Source organism: Pseudopipra pipra, chromosome 9 (genome assembly GCF_036250125.1).
Source record: "Pseudopipra pipra isolate bDixPip1 chromosome 9, bDixPip1.hap1, whole genome shotgun sequence".
Lineage (NCBI taxonomy): Eukaryota > Metazoa > Chordata > Aves > Passeriformes > Pipridae > Pseudopipra > Pseudopipra pipra.
Window position 1 is genome coordinate 4,474,737 of NC_087557.1, and position 24,842 is coordinate 4,499,578.

Below are 24,842 nucleotides of genomic sequence, written 5' to 3' on the forward strand. Positions count from 1 at the left end.
AAATAAAATGCGGGGGGAGGCTGCGCCGGCAGGTCAAACCTGCACAGCTGCGAGGGCAAAACAAAAGCTTACAGGGAGGCATCGGTGAGCGCGGCTCTGAGGGAGGGCAGGGTCCGCGCCGCACCCAACATGGCGGCCGGCGCTGAGCGGGGGGGACCGGCGGGACGGCGCCATGTTGGGGAGGTCGGCGGCGGGCCGGTTCTCGCGAGAGTTGCCGGTGCGGCGCCGCCGCCGCCGCTCCGTGTCAGTTGCGGGCCGGTAATGGCGGCGCTGAGCGGCCGCTGAGGGGCCGCGCTCCGGGCCCTGGCCGCGCTCCCCCCGCGGGATGTGCCGCCCCCCGCACCGCCACCTGCCGCCGGCGCAGCGGGCGGCCGCCAGGTGAGGAGGAGGTGGGAGTGGGCCGCGCCGCCGCCCCAGGCCGCGCTCGGCCGGCGGTGCCGCCCCGCCGGGCCAGGGCGTCCGGCGAGGTGTGGCCGGGGCGGGCCCGGCCCGGGGAGCTGCTGGCTGTCACTTGGCTCGGCCGCTCCGCCCGGCGCCGGCGTCCCCGCGCCACCCGCCTCACCGTTAAGTCTCTTTTCTTCTCCTAGTTTTGATTTGTTTTCCGCTGCTTGTCGCGCCGGGGGGTGGCGGAGTCGGGGAGAGGGTCTGGGGGCTCCGATTCGCGGCTGTCTTTGCGCCTTGCGTGTGTGGGAGCCGGCGACCCTGGGTGTTTCAGCGGAGGAACAGCAGCGGAGCCCGGCGGCCGCCCTGCCCTCGGAGCCGCCCCGAGCACCGGGACGGCGCTTTTAAAGTTTAAATGTGCGCTGTGCCGGTGCCTGGGCTGTACCAGGGCGTCCTGCCCCGGCACTGCGGCACCGCCCGCCCGCTCCCAGGGCTCTGACATCCCCGGGAGCATCTGCCCCGAGCGCTCCCGGGTCGTCAGTGCCAGTCATTTTGACTGTTGGTGGCATAAAGAGTTTTTTACGAGTATGACTAGTGGCTTTTTTTTGCCCTTTTTTTTTTTTTTTTCTTTTTTTTTTTTTTTTCTTTCTTTTTTTTTTTTTCTTTTTTCCCGCGGATGCAGTTTGCTGCGGTGTAATGCCTGCTGTTGGTGTAGTTTTTGTGGAATGGTTCGGGTGGTCCGGCGTTGGAATGGGCTGCCCGGGGAAGCGGTGGAGTCACCGTCCCCGGAGGCTTTTAAGAGGCGCCTGGATCTGGCGCCGGGCGATGTGTTTTCGTGGTTTGAGGGATACAGTGGCAATGGTGGGTGGATGGTTGGATTGGATGATCTTAAAGGTCTCTTCTACCCCTGAGGATTCTGTGATTCTATGATTTTCTGTCTGTGGATATGAGCTGTAGCCCAGCACCCAGTCCTGGCACATTGTGTGAGTTCACATGGAGAGGTTTTTGTGTCAAATAGCTTCATTGTGTAGGTGAATGATCCAGTGTCTTGAAATTGAAAATTTAACTCTTGACTGGTGAGTTCTATTTTGTTGTTTTGTTTTAGGTTGGTTTTTTGTCAACTTAAACTACTGCCTTGTACTGCCTTGAAAACTCAAAACCGTGGTGACTAGAAACGTAGTATTTGTGGGACAAATGTGTGGAGCTGTAAATGATTAGTTGTTTTGCATGTTAGCTCCGAATGTTCTGTCAGACTGTCTGCACCGACAGGCAAAGTTTTGCTGTCTCTTTGCCGTAGTTCTGGTTGCTGCAAGAGTTTCATTAGGTAATGCTTCAGATAATTAAATGCAAGTGAGGGTGTGGCCACGTGAACGCTGCAAACTGTCGAAGGTTTCAGTTTCTGTGAGTGAGGCTACTTTAAACAAAGGTGTCCTGCACCCGCCAACCAGAGCAACTGAACTTACACAGTAATGGCACATTTCTACAACGGGCCGGGGTCCTGTGGAAATTATGTGCATCCAAAGCGGGGTGAGCAGCATATCGAGGGAGGCAATTCTGCCCCTCTGCTCTGCTGTGGTGAGACCACACCTGAAATGCTCTATCCAGCTCTGGCGCCCCCAGCATAAAAAGGACATGGAGCTGCTGGAGCAAATCCAGAGGCGGCCACAAAGTTGATAAGGGGACTGGAGCACCTCTGCTACGAAGACAGACTGAGAAAGTTGGGGCTGTTCAGCCTGGAGAAGAGAAGATTGCGTGGAGATCTCACAGGACCTTCCAGTGTCTGGAGGGGCTATAGGGAAGCTGGAGAGGGAATCTTCGTCAGGAACTGTAGCGATAGGACAAGGGGGAATGGCTTTAAACTGAGAGTAGGTTTGGATTGGATATTAGAAAGAAATTCCTCCCTGTGAAGGTGGTGAGGCCCTGGCACAGGTTGCCCAGAGAAGCTGTGGCTGCCCCATCCCTGGAAGTGCTCAAGTCCAGGTTGGACAGGGCTTGGAGCAACCTGGTCTAGTGGGAGGTGTCCCTGCCCATGGCAGGAGGTTGGAACGAGATGATCTTGAAGGTCCCTTCCAGCCCAAACCATTCTGTGATTCTGTGTTGCTGGATGGTGTAGATCATCTTGTAGGCTGCCTAGGCTGGGTGTGGTGGTAACTGAAATAACATGATTTTAAAACTATAAAGCAACTTGTTTGCATGGATTTATTTTACTAAGCTTTGGTGCAGAGCTCAAGTTTGACACGATGATACTGGGAAGACTTGACAGATACAACAGTCCCAATGTGGATGGTGACTTTCATGGCTGGAAATAACTTTATTGGCAGTTTGTGCCACCATAGTAAAAACATCCCTTAAATAGATAAGCATCTAATCTTGATGCTGCTACATCTGTACTTCAGGTTTTTTTGACAGGGTGCAATGAGCTTTTTGTGTCTTCTTACACCCCTCTACCAGAGATACAACTGCTTTCTGCTGAGATAGTTTCATTGTATCAAACAGTCCCGTGGATAAAGTCATTAATGTTATTAGTCTCATTGACTTTAGAGTGCCCAGATGAGGCTGCAGTCCTGTTAATGTCTCTACAGTTATGCCTGTGTTTGGAATCAGGAGTTAGTGCTCACAGCACTGGATCTGTTCCACATTACCGTGTCTGTGGCAGGTTGGTGAAGCTGCACAATGTAAGGTGAGTGAGAGTGATGAGCTGCTGCTGCTGCTTCTCTTTCCCCACTCTGGCAGCAACCTGATTCAGTCTGATCAACTGCTAGAAAACTAACCCCACAAAAGAAAAATGATTGATTTTCTGCTGGGTTGCTAAATTGAACTGGCTTGTGATGCAGTAAGGTGAGCACATGAGTGGTAGGGAAGGTGGGGAGGAATATGTGCATTCTTTCATCACTGTCGAGCTGCTAAATCTTCTCAACTCCATCTCAGAAATTTAAATCAGAGAGTGAGTTCTTTATCAGTACAGCAGGGCTGTTTGAACTGTGCTACTGATGTGCTTTAACTAATATAATTCATCCTATTCAAATCAATATAAGCTGTTAGTATGAGATTAGGTATAGTGACATAATAATGATTACAGAAGGACTTTGGTAGTTGAGTGCAGAGGGAAAAATTCCCTGGTGGAGTTAATATATTAGACATGTGGCTGGATCAGAACATGAGTGTAAAATATATCCGTAGATGTAAGTGCTTGGAAGACAGATGTGTATCCTTGTGCTAATGATATAATAGGCTTTAATGCTCTATTGAGAATAAAATTACTTGTATACATAAGTCTGAAACCTTTGTCAGTATACTAGAGAAAGAATGGAGCAAATAAATGAACTAATCGGTTATACCAGGTCGGTTGAAACTTTGTGAATGCTAACAGAAATTCTGGCTTCTTAAGAACACTCCTCTCTGACAGCAGAATTTCACACCAAGTCAGATCCATGGCAATGCACCAGGTGGAATTGTTATACTGAAACAGAAAAGCTTTTAATGGGATGGAATTATTTAGCTAGATCAAGAAATGTCTTCCCAGAAGGGTCCTGGTATCTGTCTTTGTCATACCAGATCAGAGACAGAGCTGGTGGTCACTGTTCAGCTTGTCATGGGATTTTTGTGGGAGTTTTTTGACATCACATGTTGTTGTTGAGACACTTTTTAGATGCTACTTCTGAATGCAATTCAGAGCAAAGGCATCAAACATGAGAAAGTGAAATTTGAAACATTTTTCCTGAAGTTTTCATGCACATTATTCTGCTTTGAGAGAAAATAACAATCAGCTTGCAGTTGACGCAGCTGCAGATGAAGGTGCTGCTCTGCTTGTATGTCCTTGGTAGTGTTGAGAGGTTGAAAGCTGTTGTCTTGGACTCTCAAAATTGGCAGGTCTGGTTCTTGTAGTTGGCTGAGAGGATTGCCTGTAAGTTCTGAGAAGAATCCCTCACAGTGGAGTGTTCCTTGTGAGATGAGATGGGACTTGTGGCAGAATTTGAGCATATTCGGCTGAATGGATTTATTTTGGGCTGCAGGAATTGAAATCTTCTAATGTGCAGTTTCTGATAGTTGGAGGTGGAACGAGTTAATTCTTGTTTTGAAGGGCAAGGAGACAAATGAGGAGTACTTTATTTGTTCTAGAAACTAGGGTATCTTCTTTTCTGTCATAAATGCAAAGATCATTGAAGTCAAAGAAAATACAGAACTTGTGAATGGATAGGCAAACCCTTGTGTGCATCTCCTTAATAAATGGATGCATTCTCTATGCCTTTGTACTCTGATTTCTTCACGAACAATGAATCAAGTTACACGAGCTGTCACAACATTCATTTCAGTAGATTTCCTCAGAGTACCTCGTGGCACATGGTGCAGCAGAGGAAGACATTCAGTGCATTTTACTTTCAGTAAAACCACTAATCCTTTTTTAGGGCCAGTATTTTTTTTCTTTTTTAATTGCTTTTACATCACTTGTGATGAAGCAGAGACACTTTTGCAAGTTGCCATGCCTTTTCATAGCAAAAGGATGTTGTATATGTTCATACTCATACAGTTGAGGAGAATCAGATTCAGAAATGTTTCTTTTATAGAAAAACCTTCACTATAGATTGGATGCAAATTTAGTAGCTGACTGATGCCAGTGATTTAATGTTAGAACTCATGAAACATATTCATATTTTTCTACTACATTTTGTGACATTTGATGGATATATGACTGCTCATGTCATTTATCTTCCTGGTTCACAGCTAGAGGTAGTGACACATGCTTGGAGATTCTTTACTCCTTTTCTGTTTGCAAGTGTGTGGTGTATCTTGATTGCTCTTTTTTTCCTTTTTTTTTTGGCTACCTTAGTGTCCCTAAAAGCTTTTTTATGTTTTCTAGCTGAAGACAGATCACATTTTATTGGTACATTTCTTTTACTGTTGAAGCTTTTTTGGTTTTAATTATCATTTTACAAAGTCGTAATGATTGGAATGTGAGTTCTTCTGGGATATTTACTGCTTGTGTTACAAGACAAAATACTGAATATTATCTAAAATTTTACTCAGAGCAGCAAACGTTCACGAGCTCCTTGGGCATTGCTGGTGTTTGTTACTTCCAGCTTTTTGTTGCAACAGCTTTACATAATTGTGTCCATTGTCATTACATACACCCTGCCTCTTGGGTGCGGTGCAACCGGGACTGGTAAAATATTTCTAAGACAAATAGTATTAGCAGAGAGATTAAATACCAGGAAAACTCCTGAATAGCTTGAATCCTCCGACTTTTTAGCTTAGCACCACTTAAAAATAACGAGGCGAAAAATCCCCAGTTTTGTAGCAGAAATAATTTTGAAGCAGCAAAGTGAAGATTACAGGCTTGAGATAATATGGTGGGGAGGTGTTCAGGTGAAGTTTGTGTCCATGAAACACCATGCAGTTGGGAGCTGTCCTTGAATTTTGAATATTCACTTCCTTTCAGAACCTTTGTCCCTGAAATACGTTTTATTTGAAGGCTTATTATGTAAATGAGCATTGAAAGAAGGTGGGGGGAGGACCCGTCTCATTCTGCAGAGTCAGCTGTAGATTCTGGAGATGTGGAGCTTTTTGGACAAACACGTCATGCATTTGTTTGTTGTGCTGGAATTTGTCCTCAGTCCTGGGGAAGGTCAGTACATCTCATAGTGTTGAAAGACAAAGTTTTCTCAAAATATACTCAAGCCAAAAAAAAAAAAAAAAGCATGTTGTTTCAAAAAACATTTTAAAAGCCCATAAACATAACCAAACAAGTCTTAGAGCAGTGTATTATGGATATTTTTAGCTCTCTTTTAAATGGGATAATGCAATATGGTTAAGAGCTTGGATTTCAGAAAAATGAGTAGGTAAAGGTATTTTTATTCCAGACTCAAGCATATCATAATAAATTGTATTGTGTGGTATTTGAGAACGCATGGAAAGTGTTTCTGGCATCTTTATAATTTCCATCACTTTGAGTGGGCTGGCTCAGCAAAGCAGTTTGCTTGACTGGGTGTGGTGGTGCCTGTCCACCTGTGTGTGTCTCTTACTGCCAGTAGTGCAGAACTGTAGATGCTCAGACAGGAGGGGCTTTAGGTCTTTAGGATTCTGAACTCAACTTTCAGTTAACTGGACACAGAAACTTAAAGTATTTTTGTAAACAGGGAAAAACATCCCTAAACCTGATTATTTGTCTCTGTGCCCATTTCCTCCACAGACAAGTTGTCTGTGCTGGGTGGGGTGTGGGTGCAGTGGGACAGGCTGGAGCAGGGTGTGGAGGCTCCCATGGTGCCCTTGAGCTCCAGTGGTGTCTCCACTGGTAAGAAGAAGATGACAGGAATGGCTCTTGTTTTCCGCAGTCCCACCACTCTCCTCAAGCAAGAGGCAGCAGCTTTAAGTATTTGCTCTTGGGGAACAGCAGCCAGTGCTGATCTGACCGTTCCCCGATGTTTCCATGATGTTTCCGTGCCTCCTCGTTCTGCTTGCATGGAAGTTGTTGCTATGGTATGACATAGCTAAACCCAATAAAGCAAAAAGAACAGGAAAACTTCTTTTAGTCTGTACCAGACTCCCAGTCTGCTTTGCTTTACCACATAATCCCATTGACTTTCTGCCTGAATAAGGCAAGAGAGACCCAGGCATGAAGAAAGGAATGGGTGGATTCTTGTACTGGCACTGCTGCCTTATTGTAGCTTAAACTGTGTGAAACATTGTCCTCGTGCACTGCACGCCCAGTTTGTAGCAAAACCTGCCACTGTGTGCATAAAACATTTAAGAATATCCCACAGAAGCCAATGTTAATAATTTGTTTCATTCCATACCCTTAGCAAAGCTTCATCTTTTCTTTTGTGGTATCCCTTTTGTTTGGTATCACTTGTGTTTTTATAAGAAACAAAGTCTTGAGGAATACTGTTCCCTTTGCATACTGGATTTTTTTTGCATAACCGCTAAATGTTAGTGAAAATAACAGTGGGTGATCTCTTTCTCACATTCTCTGCCTTCTCTGAATCTGTGCAATTCAGTTTCCTCTCCTGTTTCCTTGTTCCAATTTCATGACTTCTGAGTTTCCTCTTTTCTTACCAAGTCTGTGCTACTAAGAAAAAAATCATACTGAGAATACATGAAAAAACTTCACAATCAGACCAATACACCAGTTTCTTTTCTTCCCTTTTTCTGCTCTCTGTGCCAGTTCTTCAAAAGTTCATTGCATTTTTCTCTCCTTCCTGTCTTTCTCATTTTCTTCCTTATTACATTCTGCTTCTCTCACCATTTTTCTTTCTCTTTTTTCCCAGCCTTGGTTTTAATCTCTTCACATTTTTGTGTATCTTTGCTAAGCATGTTCTACTTTCATATCTCCCATTCCTTTTAAAATGTTGTTCTCTTAACTGTGTTGACTTGTTATTTTGTTATCTGTTCTACCTTTCAATGACATCCTTGGTATATTTAGTTTTAAATGTAGTGCTGGTTTCTCATCTTCCTTTTTTATCTGGCACTGGTTTTCTCTTTGTTTCCATTCCCTCCTTTCTCGTGCTTTCTCATGCGTTTTCTGATCTGTCAGTTCTCCTCAGTGTCTTCTTGTAGGAACAGTGTTTGTAGAAGAGAGTGGTTGTCGTGTCCCCTGTCCATCCTTCCCCACTTTTTCTCCCAGGAACTGGGAGTATATCCTTTCCTTGCTTGTTTCTCTCAGGTCCTCATCTGCAGCAATTCTGCTGTGCCTTCTCTTGTGCACTTTATTTTTTGTCTTGGACACGTGAGTAAAGAATGAGATGGGCACTTGGTGTGGGATTGAAATGTCAGAACACAATGGTGTTTGTATCTTAATCACTCACCCAGGGAGAGGCTTGGCAAACCAGCCTTGAATGGACCTGTGTGGCATGTCTGTCTCCCAGTGAGCAATCCAGTAACCAGGAGGTCAGTTCTGTTGATTCTGTGGTCTTCCACCTTTTTTCAGCAAACTTAAGATCCTCATAAGTTGAATATTGATCAGAGAATAATACTGATTTCAGTGTATTTTGGTGTTTAACTGGTCCACTACCCTGCATGCAAGTGCTGTAAACAGACATGGCAACTGTTTCTTCTCTCTCCATTTTCTCCACCACCCCTTTTTCTGTACTCTTTATAGCATTAAAGAGTCTTCTCTGTTTGTTTTAATTTCTTGCAGGATATTGAATTATATAAGTACTTGGGATTTTTGTTGGTGGGGGGGGGTTGTATAATGCTGCTTATTCTTGTGAGCTATAGCAATAGAGAGAAGCTATTTTATTAATATGTAGGAATTCAGAGGTTGATGAGAATCAACATCATTTTTTTGTAGACTTTGAAAAGCTGATAAATTTCTCCCTGTCTTCCAAAGGAGAGGGAGAAGGACACCTAAAATCCAAACTCTTAGAGTTCCTGGGATTACACCACGACAGAAAACGACCGCAGTGTTGCCTTCCTGAAACTGTAGACAGCTCCAGAATGCTCGGTTCTTACCTGTCATTTTTTACAATCAGCAGCAACCTGAGTTAAGCAAAACTGCTCAGTGGGCCTCAGCTGAGTTGGATGGTACACTTGGAGCTGGCACTGTGGGTATTTCTTAGGCTAAATACAGCAAGATGCTTTGGGATTTCTTCCTCGCTTGTACGGAATGGAGAAGAGGTTGAGTGGCCTTTTATAGAGGGGCCCTACAGCCTTTTGGAGGAGTTGAGATAGAGTTATTGCCCACTAGTGATCATCAGCACACGTCTGTGGGAATAACTCACTGATCACTATATGTAGTGTTCTCTGTATAAGATGTTCTCTGAAGTGTGTTCACTCTGTATCTGAATGTGTTCTGTTCAGCTCAGGTGAAGGACTGACAGTCTTTAGTTAGTCTTTAGGATGAAACAAGCAATTTCAAACTTCTTTAGTCTGGTACTTCCATATAAAGTTAGGGAATACACAAAGTATGTTACAATTCTACATTCACAGGACATCCTAAAATAAACCATATAGATTTGTGTGTGTGTAATAACAACTTTAGTCCCCAACTAAGTTTTCCTATCTGTTCTAGTAATCCTAATGATAAGAATAAATCCCAAGCAATTACATAAAGATGGATACTTTAACCCTTAAGAAATTTTTGCTTGTCCAAACGTTCTCCTATGCTAAATTGACATATGGGGTAGGTTTTGTTGTATTTGTGTTTGGGCAAGAAACTGATACTGGTCTGATAGAATATTTTCAGCAGCTCCCAAAATCAGTTATTTATGGAAAATTCCCTCACTTCTGTTAATATTTGTTTCCTACATTTCTAGCCCAACAGCTCTTTGCTGCAGTGATGGAGAGGTTCAATTGGATGATTTCCCGGGCAGGGCAGCGTTATGATTTACAGCATGAATGATGTGCAGCACAAAGCTGCTGTTCTGCATGAATGAGCTCTGCAGCACCTGTCCTAGAAGCAGAACTTTCTAACTCCACACAGCCCAAAACTATTGGATACTTAAAGAAACAAAACACATACCCGTTCTTTCTGGAATTTGTGTTATTGTGGGCTTCACTAATGTGTGTGTACATGTGTGTCTGTACCTACATAAATAATCTTGCATACCTCTCCCACGCTCTTTCAAACATTTATTTGGATTCTTTAAAGAAAGTCACAACCAAAGGCTTTTTAAAGACCTATGTTCTTCTTATTGATAGTTTTTCTTGGGGCATAAGAACTGTTTTGTGGAATAACTTACTGCCCTAAATATATGACAGAATGTGAGGACCGAACTTCACTGTTGGTCTCTGTGAATATTCTTAAAACTATATATGATAAAAATCCTTGTCACAAAATGTCCAGGCGATGATCTGTTCCAATAAGTAGCACACAATGTTAATTTTGTGGGACGTTTGGTCTCCTTTTATCAGAAGAATGATTTTTATATTTGAATGCCCTTTTGTGTGGCACACTGTGCAGAGAGGTGAGAGCAAAAGAAGTTTTCAGAAATTAAGAAAGTAAGAAGAAATACATCTGGGAGTGAACAAGAGAAGAGAGAGGAAAATGTGGCTTTATGACTCTGTCAGAGGTCTAGAACTTCCTGCTGGAATTCTGTGATCACCTAATTTTTTCTTTCCATACCAGAAGTGTTGTCAGTGTGTTATGAGGGCAGCTCAGTAAGCACATGTTGGGATTTCTTTTGTTTTGTTTTTTCTTTTTCTTTTTTCCATTATAAAAACCCTCTGGTGATAGTGGCTGGGAGTTCACACTTTTTTAGATTCACTGGGAGTCCTGCCTTTGAAGTTCACAGGAGCACAACAGCAGCTCCAGTCCTGTCTTTTTTCCTGGCTCTGGTGTCCTTCCAGACAGTTCTGCTCTGCCTGTCCCCTTAACAGAGACAGGTGACACATTCATCTGTCACTGGTGGAGTTGGGTATTTTCACCAGACATTTATGAGTTCGAGCCGTGTAGCGGTGCCTCTGTGAGCCCTGTGTGTGCAGAGTTCCAGTGTGAACATCTTCAGGCTTTTTGTGATACTTCTTACTGTGATCTAAATTGCCTTGACCTCTGAGTCTCCTTTTATCACATTCACGGTTCTTTGTAACAAATAAGAAGAACCCCAAACCCTTCTTTATCCACGGAATTACATGGTTTCTGCAGAACTGCAAGAAGCTTTAACCACGGGTGTGATTTGGTACTGATTGTCTGACCTTGTTCATGTTGTGAGCTTGAAATCATCAAATGAGGTGGACATTTGTCATAGTGATCAAGGTTATACTCTCTTTAGCCAAAGACAGATTTGTTCTTACTTTATACCTCTTTGGTTCTTACCTGACTTCTTTTTTTTTGTAGATAAATTGGCACGATGTGGAGCAACACATCAAATGAGGTGCCTCTACAAAATCTGAGGCATAACCAAAGCAAGGATTCTACCAGAGGTATGGGTTTTCTCTGTTCTATTGCCTTGTTTTGGGAGATGTTTTGTCATGAATTGTTTGAACTGTGGGGAGTTGTTGCAGAAAGCTTTCTCCTGCCTCACTTTGGAAGCTAAGCCCGTGTGTTGCACAGTTCCCTTTTCGCAGATGACAGTTCTGTACTCTGATCTGTGGAGTATTTGCTGATCTGCATTAGCAATTGCCAGCCTGGAATATGGTTGCCAAGATGGCACAGAGACAGGGATTTTTTGAGTGCTGTGGAGGAGGAGCAGTGCAGGAACAGAAACTGGAACTGTTGGCTCTTGAAAGGAGTGAGGAAGAGCCTGTGTCACAGTCGCTCCCAACTCTCGCTCAGTTCCAAGGTGGTGAAGACACTTGAATCACATCAGTACATCACCACTAAGATGATGTAAAAACCACTTTTACAGCAGTTTTGTCTCCCTGAACTGTAGAAATCCAGTTAGCTTTTTGCTGTCATGATTACTCTGTAATTTAGGAAAGGAGGGGCCAAAAAAACCCTACAGTACATCCCTGGAAGGAAGAAAGGTCTGGTCTGTGGAGCAGCTGAGTCGCATGTTAGGTCTTTGGTTTGGGATCAGTCATATGATCTCCAGCGTGACAAAACTGGACTCCAGACGTGATTTTGGAAGTAGAGAAAGATTATTATTTTATCTGTAAGAGGACATTATTGCTGATTATTTCCTGTCATATAATCAGTTTCTTTTAAAGTTACCTACCCTGCGAAAATGAAGTGTTCGTGGACACAAAGCACCGTCTCTTGAAGTCAGAGAAAGTTGGTTTTGCACTACTTCCCTAACTCTCTTCCTTCCTGTTATTGCATCTTACCTGAAATGCAATTGGCAGCTTTTTTACTATATGGAAAAGATTATTTTTCTAACACTCCAGTACTGCTACTCTCCATGGTTCTGACACAGGGATGTTGTGTTTTATAAACAATTAGATTATCTAAGAAAACCATTATAAATCAAACGAAGAGAGGAGCTAAGGAAGTAAATATTTATAGAGGAAAACACTACTGCATCCTTCTGAGCTGGATTGCTCATAGAGCAAGTGCTGTCTGTTTAGATTAAAAGGCTGATGTTGATTAGTGCCTCCTGCTTGTTCACAAACATTGTTTCTGTTTTGTTTGTAGGGTGCACAGCTCAAAAAGTTTGCTATTCAAAATTCTTCTGTTCAAAGCTTGGTTTTTGAGTAGAGTCTTTCAGTGACCATGTATTCATGCTTAGTTTACTGAAGAGGAAAATGGAAGGGGAAAAAAAGGTAGCTAAACTGTAGTGTAATGGAAACATGTAATATATTTATGTTGGAGTAGATGACTAGCTTTATATTTTATCTTCTAAACATCTAAGCATCTTCTGTTACATGTTCTGGATTTGATTTCAAGTGTAATCATGCATTCAGCCTAACTTAGTGAACTCATTAAATATTACATTAAATACTTTATTGCTCTGTTAAGGTGAGCCTTGACTGATAACAGCCTTTCACAGAAGATATTACAGGCTGGAATTGGGTCACGAAAATAACTTGATTAGGGAACCCATGGAAATTGTTTTGAAGCAGCATTTTATTTCATTGTTTCCTATGTACTAATGAGAAATTACTTTCTTTGTTTCTGCCCTGTAAGATCAAACTGCAGCATGGGCTTCTTTTTCTCAGACTAAGGCTGCTGTAAGTACTGATTGTTTTTTTCTTTGTTTTTTTTTTTCCCTTACTCATTTTCCAATCAGTTAATGGCTACAAAAGCTTTGCTCAGTGATTGTCTCTTAAACAACTTGAAAATGGGAGAAGCACTTGGAGTACATGAATGTTGAACATCTTGGGAAAAGTTTTTTCTGCACACAGTAGAAGAAATTTTTGTCACAGCAAGCTTGGTCTTGAGTATCATAGTACATGTTAAACCTGGAGTGTAATATTACCTTTTGATTTAAGAAAGTGGTGACTTCTCATGTTTCTGAGAACTTGAAGAAATAGCTCTCCCATCTCTGACTCAAACCAGTTAGAAACTGGGACACCACTGGTGTAGTTAGTGATTTTCTATCTTTGAGCATTGCAATTGCTGTCTTTCTGTTGGGATTTAACTTAGGTGCTGAAGGTATCATAGTAGTTTCTGAAACCTGGCTTCAGTTGAGCCAAACAGTTTGATTTTCCAGGGAATTCAGCTCTTTCCCATAGCCTTGTCCCTCACTTTTCTTAACAGCTGAGCGTCAGTGTGGGGTTCTACATGTGGAATCTTGTATCATGCTCCATTTTGAAGGGAGTATTACAGAATTTTTTCCAAATGGAATTAATATTTTATTCAAGGCAAGCATTAAGTCTCTGAATGGCGTGTTATTATTAATTTTTTCACAACAGCCTACTTACGGGAACAAAACTATGCATAAAACCTAATTTAGATAATCTTATTAAACAAAACATAATAGTAATTTCTGGCCATAATACAATACAGTTTTGTAACATCAGCCTTGTGAAGTTGCTTTTGCCTGCAGTTTTATTCTTCACGAGAAAGGAAATATGTGTCATGTTGGGGTGGGGGGTGGGAGAAAAATGTAGCTTAAAAAGGGAAAACAATATTCTTATTTGCATTATCTTCCAACTTTAGCTACGTCATATAGAGAACAAATTGGAAATAGCCCCCACCGGCACGGCTGTGTTTGATTCAGTCATGGATGCCAAGAAGCCCTCTGCCAGTGGCAGCAGGAAAGCCAGCAGGAAGGGTATGTATTATTGAGGACACAAGGTGTAAGGCAGCACAGAGCCACTGCATTCTGGGAAATCTGATTTCTCCTCCCTGCCCCCAAGTTGTCTCCTGCCAGTGATCTTTATTCATGACGCACTAATTGACCGGGAGAAACTAATGTTTCCTTCCCTTGGGTTAGGGAGGAGAGTGTTCTACCCTAGCCACTTGGTTGGAAGGGGGTGGCAGGACTTTCCCCACCCTGTGAATGAGCAGTGCTTATCCCATTCCGAGAACAAGTTTGCTATATCTGGTGCTTCCTTTATTTCATTTAAGGACAGCCTTTGCTTTGAAGAAATAAGCCCTCCTTTTATATACTAAGAGTATTCTGGTGTGCCACTGGAGAACAGACAGATCGACCTCTAGTGGCAACACAGTCAACTTTACTGATTTAATTACTTACAGTGAATCTTTAAGCATTATCTCTCTTTAAATATGATCGTTATTTCAAGCACTTACTGCCTTGCTCCTAGTTTTTGAAATCAACTTGTTGAAAAAGAGAGGGAGTACTTTCAGCGCTGCTCAAACCCAAGAAAAACTGTGTTAATTGTTCAGCTTTCTCTTTCTGGAGACATGGGTCCATAAAGGATTCTTTGGTTTCTGCTTCAGCTTCCCGGTCTTCCAGCCAAAATAAATCAAGCAAGGAGAAGTCCTCACGCAGCCCCCTTCGAGCGACCACCCTGGAAAGCAACGTGAAAAAATGCAGCCGTGTGGAATTTCGTGAACCATTGGCTTCATACAGGTTAGTGCTGGGACAGCTGACTGTTAAAGGAAAACATGCTGAGATTAGGTTTAATCTGACAGTGGTGCTTTTAACAAATCCTCAAAAATTGGTTTGCTTCCTCCCATCACCCAGCCACCTGAGCAGCATCTGGGGTTGGACTTTTTAGTAAATATTACAAATGTGGTTTTTGTTCAGTGAATACGAGTTTAATGTCAAATGTGTTGAAATGGGGCCAGATCATCAAGTTGGTGTGGCTGTGGCCTTTGTGACCTGATGGGTTTGATAGGTGTTTAATGTCAGTAATAAAGACCAAAAAGAGTATTTCCTCGTGCTTTTTCAACTTTGTTTCATTAATTCTTCAGCACATGTTCCCAAATATGTTACCACAAGACAGTGTAGAGCAAGAAAATCTAGTACTGAAGATGCATTACACTTTTGTGTGTGTGAGCAACCCAAATAAGAACAGTTTCTCATAGACAAAACATCACACGGAACAGGCCATATAACGTGATTTTTGTCCTGACATCTAAATTTTGATCCTTTTTCCCCCTGCTTATGTCACTGTGAGGTGGTTCTCCTTCCTTGTTGCACATGAGACTGATTTGGGTCAATTTTGTTAATTGAGCAGCTCATATATTAATTATGCTTCTCTTTTAAGTTCTACACCTTTTATTTAAAGCTTTTTTTAAAAAATTGAAGGGTGACAATACTGCTTGCTGATTTTCTATTCTTCAACTTTATATATAGTCCTGTTCAGACAGAGAGTGCAGCAAATGAAATTTTGAACAGAAGTCTCTTTCAGTTTCGTCAGACTTGCACTATTTAATGTGAAGTGAGCAGACTTTAAAAGAACTTAAAGTGGAGACAAGGTAGAGGAAGTCATTCATTTAGTTGATGAACGTGCTGATTGCTGGGTTGGAAGGTCCTACAGTTGTGTTTCTGATGGTGACTTTTTTTTTCCCTTCTGTTGCATCAGGGATATATATAGTTCTCTGTCTTATCACAGTTCTAGCCAACTTGAGGCCAAGCAACTGCTCTCTGGCTTGGACTTGAGCGAAGCAGAGGGGAAGGCTGAGCTCACAGGCCACCTGACACACGAGCGGGAGGAGCGGGATCGGCACAGCAGAGACTTTGAAAGCCCCTGTTCGTCTGCTGCAGACGAGACTGTTGTTAGGTATTTGAATGACCGGCCGACAATTGATGCCTTGCAGAATAATGAGGCCTTGCTTAGGGTTGCAGCATCTCCAAGGTTGGAAGAGGAAAAAACCAGTGGCTCCAGAGGAGATGAGAGTAGCACTAAAGCTTCTCAGAGTAGCACGTCCCAGGACAGTGAACTGAAAGTGTCTTCCCCTTCTGCCGCGAGTATTTGTAGTGCTCACAGGCTGGAAATCCTGAAACAGCGGCAGCACGATGCCAAGTTGGAGAAGCTGAAGGAGCGGATCCGAAAGCAGTGGGAGAATTCTGAAGAGCCCAGTGGCAGAGGGCAGCACTTGGGATGTGCTGAGCAACCTGTGGTGATCAGTAACGTGGAGAACACGGTGACTCCCAAAGTCAGGAAGGTGACAGCTGTGCCTGCTGCTCCATCATACAGAGGTACGGAGGTGCAGATCCCCTCCCTGTGGGTTTTACGGGGTGAGGAGTGGAGCTCAATTCACTGAGCAACATGTCAAAGCATGGACCTGTCTCACAGCTGTGTTTGGGCAATGGGGGGGTGAATAACATGGTTTGATCACAGATATGGACAAGAAAGAAAAAAAAATTCTTGCCAATTTACAGAAGTGTTGATTCCTTTGAAATTCTTCCTGTCTCTTTTTACAATTACAATAAAAAGAAGCTCACTGTATTGGTGTTTTGGGTTTATTTCAATAACTTTTTTATGGTCTCAGAGCTTGGTAACATTGTTTTGATTGAAAAAGCCTTTCATATTGCTAATAATCTTTTCGTCAGCCAATCTGCTGTTTTTCAACTGTGAGCAAGTGGCAGACCGGTATATTGCTTCCTTCTAATTTAGCATTAGAAATTCAAATAGTTCCTTTCTTACTTGGCAGATTCCCACCCCTTCCATCCCGAAAAAGCTGTATTTACATTTTTTGCAGTTACTTTAAACTCTTGAATTGTTCGCTTTCAGGTTTCAATCCCGCTGAAACAAAGATTCGCACTCCAGATGGAAAGATCTGGCACGCGGACGAGTTTCGTGTTAGTCGGGAGTTGTACAGAGATATAGCACGCCAGTTAAAAGGTGAGCCACAGACAGGACTGACTGAGCCACACAGCCTTCTCTGAGAGGCAGAGAAATGTATTTTGTGCAACTCTTAAGTCATGGAAACAAAAAATAGAAGCAGTGGGTGTTAAATGTATTGTACTTCTCTCCACAGGAAGAGTAACTTACTGAACACTAAAACAACCCCATTCTCTCATTCAAATACTTTTAGTAGAAAACCAATATTAGAAAGAATCAAATGATGGCTTTTCTTTGAAACAGGAAAAAAAAGTCACCCTCCAAATGTCTTTTGTTTAATTTTGTAATTTCTTTACATGTGTTTGCATGAATGAATGCAATTTCATGTTTAAAAGGACAAAACCCACTTTTGGCTTCTGTTTTAAAATGTACTACTCCAAGACACAATCTTTATGAATTTTTCACTCTGGAAAGCTGCACTACCATTGGCAGCTCTTCTCTCTGGGTGAGCTGGAGTAGGATGCCCAAGTGTGCTTTTTTATTTGCTAGGCTGGTTTCAGTGGAGTGCTGTAAGATTAAATTACTTCTGACTGACTGAGTTGGGGGAGGAGAAAGAGATCAAGTGAATAAAAAAGAAGGGAATGGAAAATAAAATCCCCAGAGAACTTCTCCTTTTGCAGCTGAAGAGTTTACTTATTAAGAATAACCTTTCTCTGATCAAAACATTTAAGACTGGAGGAAAATGCATTGAGATTTAAACCTGTAGGTGTCCGTGTGTATTGATAGTGTAGTGGCTGGTACTTGTGCAGCATGATAAGTTAGTGAGGACTTTTCCTGGAATCACTCATAAAAAAAGTTCAGGAAGAAGAGATGCTCCTTTTCAGCAAAATTGTTTTGCAAATACTCTGTTCAGCATCAGTCTGTGAAATTAATGCCAAATTTCCACAGACTTTTAATCTACACTAGAATTTATTTTTTTAGTTTTGACAAGCATAATATAAATGCTTATGAGTTGTTTATAGAAATTCAGGTTTTTTTAAAGGCTTCATTGAAGAGGTCCAGTTTAAAAGGCATTTGGATCATGTGTCTAGTGCCAGCAGAAGGAAGGATCTGTGTGTCTGTTGATCCACACTCCTGTCCTGATCCCATGCATAGAACAGCTGTTGTGGAACGTGTCTCCTTTCTGACCTGAAAAGATTATCCTCAATAGCTGATTTCTGGTAATCAAATGCTGGTGATGCACATAGTATATACTGTAAATGTATTTTTAGGTTGTTGGATTATCTGTTCACGTGTTACTTCTGTATTGAAGTTACAGCATGTGGTGTTTTGAGTGTGTTACAGAACTGCTCTGTGCTCTGTAGTGCTAAAATAAGCTATAAGGTCTCTGATATCTACAGCAGCATTGTTCTTTACAGCAAAAAGATTTGATTTTTACATGTAAGCATAGACCATACAGCATGTCTTCGTCTTTGTTCAGCAGTTAGGCTAAAGGATATTGTATGGACTCCAAGCTTCCAGTAATTTTGTCTTAAACATGTTCAGGATTTGCCATACTAGAACAAAATTGCTATAATGTGAACAGAGTGGGAAGCACCCTGCAGTTTCCTGGTATCAGAAAGGAACTGTTTGTTGCTGGAAGAGGTGAGAAGACAAGGTGGACTTCTGCAAATGCAGTCATTGAGGCCTTTGGTACTCGGTGCATCGATTCTGTCCTCCCTGTGCTTGTTGCCAGCCTCAAAGATGGCTGGAAAATTTGTAAGGAAATGGTATTAAGGGTGAGAAATACTCCTAAAATTCTATTCCCACATCTTTTAACATAACCTGTTGTTCTGCCTCTGATACTTCCAATGGGCATCCATCAGAGAGTGAATGCAGCTGAAATGAGGGGCTGTAAAAGTTAGAATTGGCATCTAAATAAATCTTCAGAGCTGTCCATGTAGAGGGTTGCACTCTGGTTGTTTCAGGTTGTCTGATCACATTCTTTAGGGAAGAGGAACAAGAAAACAGTGGTAATAGTGGCCACAGAGTTCCTTATATGCTGAATGTGCTGTTGTGTTAATGTGTAAGGAGCAGCCCATGTGTTTCAGGAGTGAAGGAACTACATGTTCTTGTGGAATGTTAGTGCTGTAAAATGTAATATCTGTAGCAGAAGAGAACCAACAATTGTTCATGTGAAACTGTCAGCGTTTCTTTTAAAATGGAAAATGAACTTTAAAAATCTGTCGTGGTGTTGCTGTGGCTTTGCTGTGTTCCAGTGTGTAGGTAAGCAGCCTTTGGTTGAAAATTCCTGTGCTGTGAGGGTTTTAAAGTGCTGGACTAGAAGTAATTGATCTAGGTCTATAATTTGGGATAGTCAGTGAATTCTGCTGGGTTCCTCTGAGTTCTGGTTTTTCAAATGTTGAAGCAAGCTTGTTACTCTGTCTTCTTCCCTGAGGGATATCACTTGACAGCTTTTGTTTGTTTTTAGAGGATTCAACAGCAAAAGGAAAACCCAGTGAGAGAAACAGAGAGAAAAAAGCGACCAGGCCAGTGCGGAAAGTGCAAAAACTGACACGGTTGTCAAGTCCAGAGTCCAAACAAGGTGACTGTTTCTACTGTAGAGGGAAGAATGTCACATGTCCTTCAGATATAAGTTTTGTCTCAAGAAAGAAAGATGAAAGCGTGATGCTTTAAAATTCTTCTCAGATGTGCAACAGTGCTGTTGCAGTGAGTTTGTGTACTGTGCTGCATTGGGGGTTTGTATGGTTTTGGTGGTGGTGGATGTGTGTACTTTTTTTGTAGTTTATTTTAATTTTCTGCCTTTCCACTTATTGTGTGCACATTGTGGAAACTGCTGAGGGGTGTGTGTTTCTTGGGGAGGGGAGCTGTCCTTGGGTATCTGTCAGGCCAGCACAGACAAAAAGCGGCAGTAGGTCTGTTCTGGATCCTGTTTCTGCTTTGCTTGTGTTGAAGCTGGTTAGAGCCTGACCTACAGCTCAGTCAGCAATGCTGAGAGATGATATTAAAGTCAGTGCCAGTGGGCCTTGCTGAGTTGCCCCCCTGTGAGGTGAGGAGGGGCTGCAATGAAAGCTGTTCTCTTGTATGATTTCTCAGTGGGGAAGCAGAGAACAGGATGTTCTCCTGACTCTTCTCTGGCTGTTGTTCTTCCACATCCCATTTCAAGTTGTTGCCGTCCTGCACCTTCAGTTCTGGCTTGACCCATTCCTGGCTTTCTCAGTTGGTGAAAGAATGTAAAAACACATTCCCTGACAAGTCTTCCAAATCTTGATATTTATAAAGGAATGCTTATTTCTTTTACCAGCTAAGAACTTTTTTCCACTATTGTCTGAAATTCCACTAACTATTAAATAAAATTAAAATATTTAGAGCAGATGATACAAGCAGGTTACTGTGGAGCAGTGCCTTATAGTAGAAAATAAAATAAACCACGTGTGAAATTCTGTCAGCGCTTCTTAGTTTTCCAGTAATGTTAATCTTTGATGTTGGTAGCAAAAGAACTAGGAAGACTTCCACATCTGCTTCATATTTGGTTATAATTTTTGTACAAAGTGAGTAGTTATGGCTGCAATCACACACAGAGCAATTTCTTTAAATACATAACAGCTTAGGCAGCTCTTAAGGTTTTATATTTCTCCCTGTGTACAATGACCCCTGATTGGTAAACACTTTGAAGAAAAAAACCTGCTTTAAAAATCATTACAAAGGGTTTTTTAGAGAGTGAACATGTGCTTCTGCATGCTGTAAATCCTGAAGCTGCTTGTGAATATTTTGAGCTAATGAATGCTAATACTTTTAAGTGATAAGCATGGATTCACTCCTTCATATGCTGATCAGTTCCTACTTAAGGAATTATACTCAGCTATCTTACATATTTGTGACAGTTCCAAGTGAGGGAGGAGCAAAGCGCACAGGACACCCCAAGAGTAACACCATGTGCCTGAGAGCATTGTCCAAACTCTTCTTGAGCTCTGTCAGGTGTGTTGCTGTGACCACTGCCCTGGGGAGCCTGTTCCAGTGCCCAACCACCCACTGGGGGAAGAACCTTTTCCTGACATCCAACCTAAACCTCCCCTGACACAGGGAATGTCCCCTGACATTCCCCCGGGTCCTGTCGCTGGTTGCAAAAGTGAAGGGATCGGTTCCCCAGCCCAGCTGTATATCCAGGGTTGCCCTGCCCCAGGTGAGGGACAGTTAACTTGCCAGTTAACATCTGGCAGGTTGAAGCTCTCCATAAATACAAGGACTGTTGATTTAGACATGTCCCTGAGTTCCTTAAAGGATAATTTATGGGTGTTGTCTTCCTGGTCTGTAGTAGACTCCCACGCCAACATTCCTGTATTTGTTTGTTCCTTAATCCTTACCCAGAGGCTCCCAACCAAGCCATTGCCAACTGCAAGCTCCAGCCCCTCCATTACATGCAAAGCCACCTGCTGGTGTAACGGATTAAACGTGTTGAAAATGGTGGCCTGGAATTCCTGGCAGATAAGAACCAGCTCTAAGTGGCACATCCATGCTGGTCCATCCTCCTCCAGTCGTTGCCGTAAGGAGCTGCTTGCCACAGCCAGGGCTATAAATAGCCCCAGCTCATGTTCCGCCCCGTTAGCGTGTTTTGGTTAAACAGCTGACAAAAATGGAAGATGACACTCAACTCTGGCTTTTTAAATGCACTCAGAAGCAACTGAGAACAGCGAGTTCTGCAGGAGAACCCCTGTGGTCGATACCTCTGTTTCAAAGAGGGCTTGTAGCGACATGTTTCGAGTGACAGCTTTATAAAATACTTGGATAATTTACAGCGCAAGCAAGGAGTGCTGTTAGCAAAGGGATGAAGAGTGGGCTGCAGGCTTCTGGGTTAAAATAACAGCAAGAGAAGAAAGGGGGTTGGGAACTGAGGACTGGGATTGCCAAAACAATTGTTCAGCTGTCCTGGATTTCACTTGACATTGTTGGTATCACGTCTTCAAAGTGCTGGTGTGCCCAGTACAGTCCCTTTTTTGTTTGGCTGTGGCGATCTCATGCTGCAGTGACTGGGTTTTTTAGACAGAGCTCTTGAAGGTAGAACCTGAAATGGAATTGCTAAAAATCAACTGCAAATTGTGTATTCAAGTTAGGTACTTTTCTAGCAATAAAGTACTGCTAAATGGTCTGAATTAGGTTATTGATCATTTTCTTTTCTTTTTTTATATGGCATTTTTCTCCAAAGCTCTTTAAGGTCATTATTTTAAAAAAATAATTACTAATATTGGAAGTTAGTGGGTTGAAAGGTGAGTTGAATAAATACAATGTTTAATGTACCCAATATTAGGTAAAGATGCCACCATACCCAGTTTTTATCATTTAATTATATGTAGGATGAAAAAATAATCCAAATAACATTTGGATCTGTCACCTGCAGGGTACTCTGTCCTTCAATTAGGGATCAACTAGTAGGGTCATCTTAACTATTTTCACTGCTGGCACAGAAATCCCAGCTAAGGGACAGTGAGTTAGCATTGTTGCTCACTAACCTCCTCACAGGACACCTATTTCAATAATTAATTATCTGTAAAAATATTAAGTGGTTTTGGGTTTTTTTCCTAGAATATTAGCTAATTGTCTTTCCATAGGAAGGTGAAGTGTTTTTTGTATCTCACCTTTATTTTTGTTCCTCTTATTACAACAATTTAGGTACTTTTATCTTTTTTTCTCTTATTTTGAGTGCCTTATTTGAGCTCTACAAATATTTCCCCTCTCCCAAAAGGTTTGTTTATATATTTGAGAAGTGTATAACACTTTCTTGTTTTTTAAATCAGTTTTTGTAGTGTTACAGTATGTTTTGGATGTTGCACTGTGTGTGTGGTGAAGCTCTGGTAGATGTTTGAGGCAGCTGTGGGGTGTCTTCATGGTGCATCAATGTTTTATGACTGTTTTGTGTAACTGAGTCTGTACCACTTATGCAGAATGAAATGGCACAGAAATGATGAATGGCTGCAATAAATCCTTATTTTTGATACCATGGAAAATCCACCTAGTGCTTGACATTTACTTATTGCTTATTGTGCAGGTGGAAATTATGTGATAAATGCATCCTCCTGGCGGGAGGGACAAAAGCTGGTCAAAAAGATACTGGGTCCAGCTCCCAGAATAGAACAGGAGAGAAGAGCTGTATCCGGTGACAGAACAGGACGAGAGAGAGCTGCCAAGTCTGGTGAGTTGTTCTTTTATCACTGGACTTATTTTACTTAATTTCTTATATAACACTGCACGTCTGCAGAATGGTGCAGACTTCTGAGATAGAATATGATCAGGATCTGGAAAAGATGGGATACAGGTTGGAGCCTGTCTTTGCCACTTGAAGCTAGTGGGGAAAGGAATGCCTAGCAGTGGTCTACGGGTCAGGTGAATTTTCCCAGTGTGCTCCTTGTAATGTGTAAGCTATGATTGAGCATCCCTGTTTAACAGGAATTGTGGTTCTTAGAAATACAGTATAATGTCATCCATGTGCATCATAAATATTCAATGATTCCCCCACCAGCCCTTTTCAGAATTTATCCAGAATCTCAGATGGAGCAAATAAGGGACTGTGATGTCTGCTGTGCTGCTTATGCCTGTGAGATGGTGAGGCTGTTAAGAGTATACAGAGTGTGGGCTAAGTCTAAGCAAAGGCTGCCACATTCAGACCATGACACTGAATGAAGCAAAAGCACATTTACAGCGAGATCCTGCGCTCCTCCTTCATCCTCACTTTTGCAGCTGTTTGAGTGATGGCATGTGTTTTCCCAAATTTGACTGTTAGTTGAAATATTTGATGTCTTATTCTTTAGCAGGTTGCATTGGAAGGACAGGATCAGATTCTAGACTGGATGTCACCCGCAAAAGCTCTTCAAGAAGCTCTGAAAGGTCAAGAAGTAAAGTACAGTCTGAGTCTAACCAGAAAAAACTGGAAGCTGCTCTTCCAGATGATAACCGAGAAGATCATGCCTCCGTAAATAAGGATTTCCTGCCCGTGGAGATACGTGGAATTCTCGACGACTTGCAGTTGGATTCCATGAGTACAAAGCAAGAGAAAGATGTGGAAAAGCAGAATCAAAAATCTGTTTTGCCCACTCAAAACACCAGGAGCCACAGTCCAACCAAAAGGAAACCAGACAAGGTGGCTGCCAGTGAGGAGCCTCAGGTGATCTCTAAGAAACGCCACTATGACAGCGATGAGGTTCGTCAGTACATCATCAGGCAGCAAGAGGAGAGGAAGAGGAAGCAGCATGAAGAGAAGAAAGCACAAAAAGAGGCAACAGAACAGAAAAACAAAAGGCTCCAAGAGCTCTACAGAAAACAGAAGGAGGCTGTTGCTAAAGCAAAGCATGTGCCTCCTCCTGAGCCTTCAGCAGCCAAACGGTTACAGGAAACCTACTCTAAACTATTGCTGGAACGAACACTTTTAGAAGAGCCACCTCAGCTGCCTACGGTGCAGGAAGCACAGGTACAGCTGATTCACTAACTTAGTGTGTTGCAGTTGTTTGCAGGAATAGGAGGTCGTATGTTTAGGAAGGTCGTGACTTGTCTTGGTCAGTTAAGAAAAAAGAACAAAGAAAAATGTGTAGCTTTTGCTTAAAGGTAGTGATTTCAGTGTGCAGCCTCCTTGCTGGCAGCTGCTTTTGGGCACAGCAGGGCCTACTAGAAAGATGAATGAAATTCATCTTTCTGTTATAAGTAGAATCTGAATTCTGGATATTAGCCCTTGCAATTTTAATGAGGCAAGAGTTTCTGGACTACGACAGACTTTTGAAAATGCGTTTTTCTGCTTGTCTTCGTCTCTAGCCCAGACCTGGTTATCAGCCCTCCGGGGAATCCGACAAAGAAAACAAGGCTCAGGAGCGTCCCCCGAGTGCATCTTCCAGCAGTGACATGTCGCTCTCGGAGCCGCAGCAGCCGCTGCTGAGGTGAGGAACTGGGGGCCTTTGGGAGAGAGGAAA

The 24,842-nt window shown here is 42.4% G+C and overlaps 1 protein-coding gene across 13 annotated transcripts in view; it reads left to right on the forward strand.

The window, feature by feature from the left end:
• Window positions 1-238: 238 nt before the first annotated feature.
• The window catches only part of CEP350 (centrosomal protein 350), a 68,751-nt gene continuing 44,147 nt past the window's right edge, over window positions 239-24,842 (forward strand). For 6 of the 13 annotated variants that reach the window (XM_064664189.1, XM_064664197.1, XM_064664192.1 and 3 more), the window contains exons 1-11: window positions 239-378; window positions 11,150-11,235; window positions 12,878-12,921; window positions 13,853-13,967; window positions 14,597-14,729; window positions 15,688-16,304; window positions 16,840-16,950; window positions 19,361-19,474; window positions 22,934-23,077; window positions 23,694-24,349; window positions 24,688-24,809. In XM_064664189.1, coding sequence (XP_064520259.1) covers window positions 11,163-11,235; window positions 12,878-12,921; window positions 13,853-13,967; window positions 14,597-14,729; window positions 15,688-16,304; window positions 16,840-16,950; window positions 19,361-19,474; window positions 22,934-23,077; window positions 23,694-24,349; window positions 24,688-24,809 — 2,129 coding nt within the window. In that variant the 5' untranslated portion in view covers window positions 239-378; window positions 11,150-11,162. Of the gene's footprint in view, window positions 379-480; window positions 564-11,149; window positions 11,236-12,403; window positions 12,514-12,877; window positions 12,922-13,852; window positions 13,968-14,596; window positions 14,730-15,687; window positions 16,305-16,839; window positions 16,951-19,360; window positions 19,475-22,933; window positions 23,078-23,693; window positions 24,350-24,687; window positions 24,810-24,842 lie in introns of those variants that run through there. The other 7 variants (XM_064664191.1, XM_064664196.1, XM_064664193.1 and 4 more) reach the window with 5 other exon arrangements.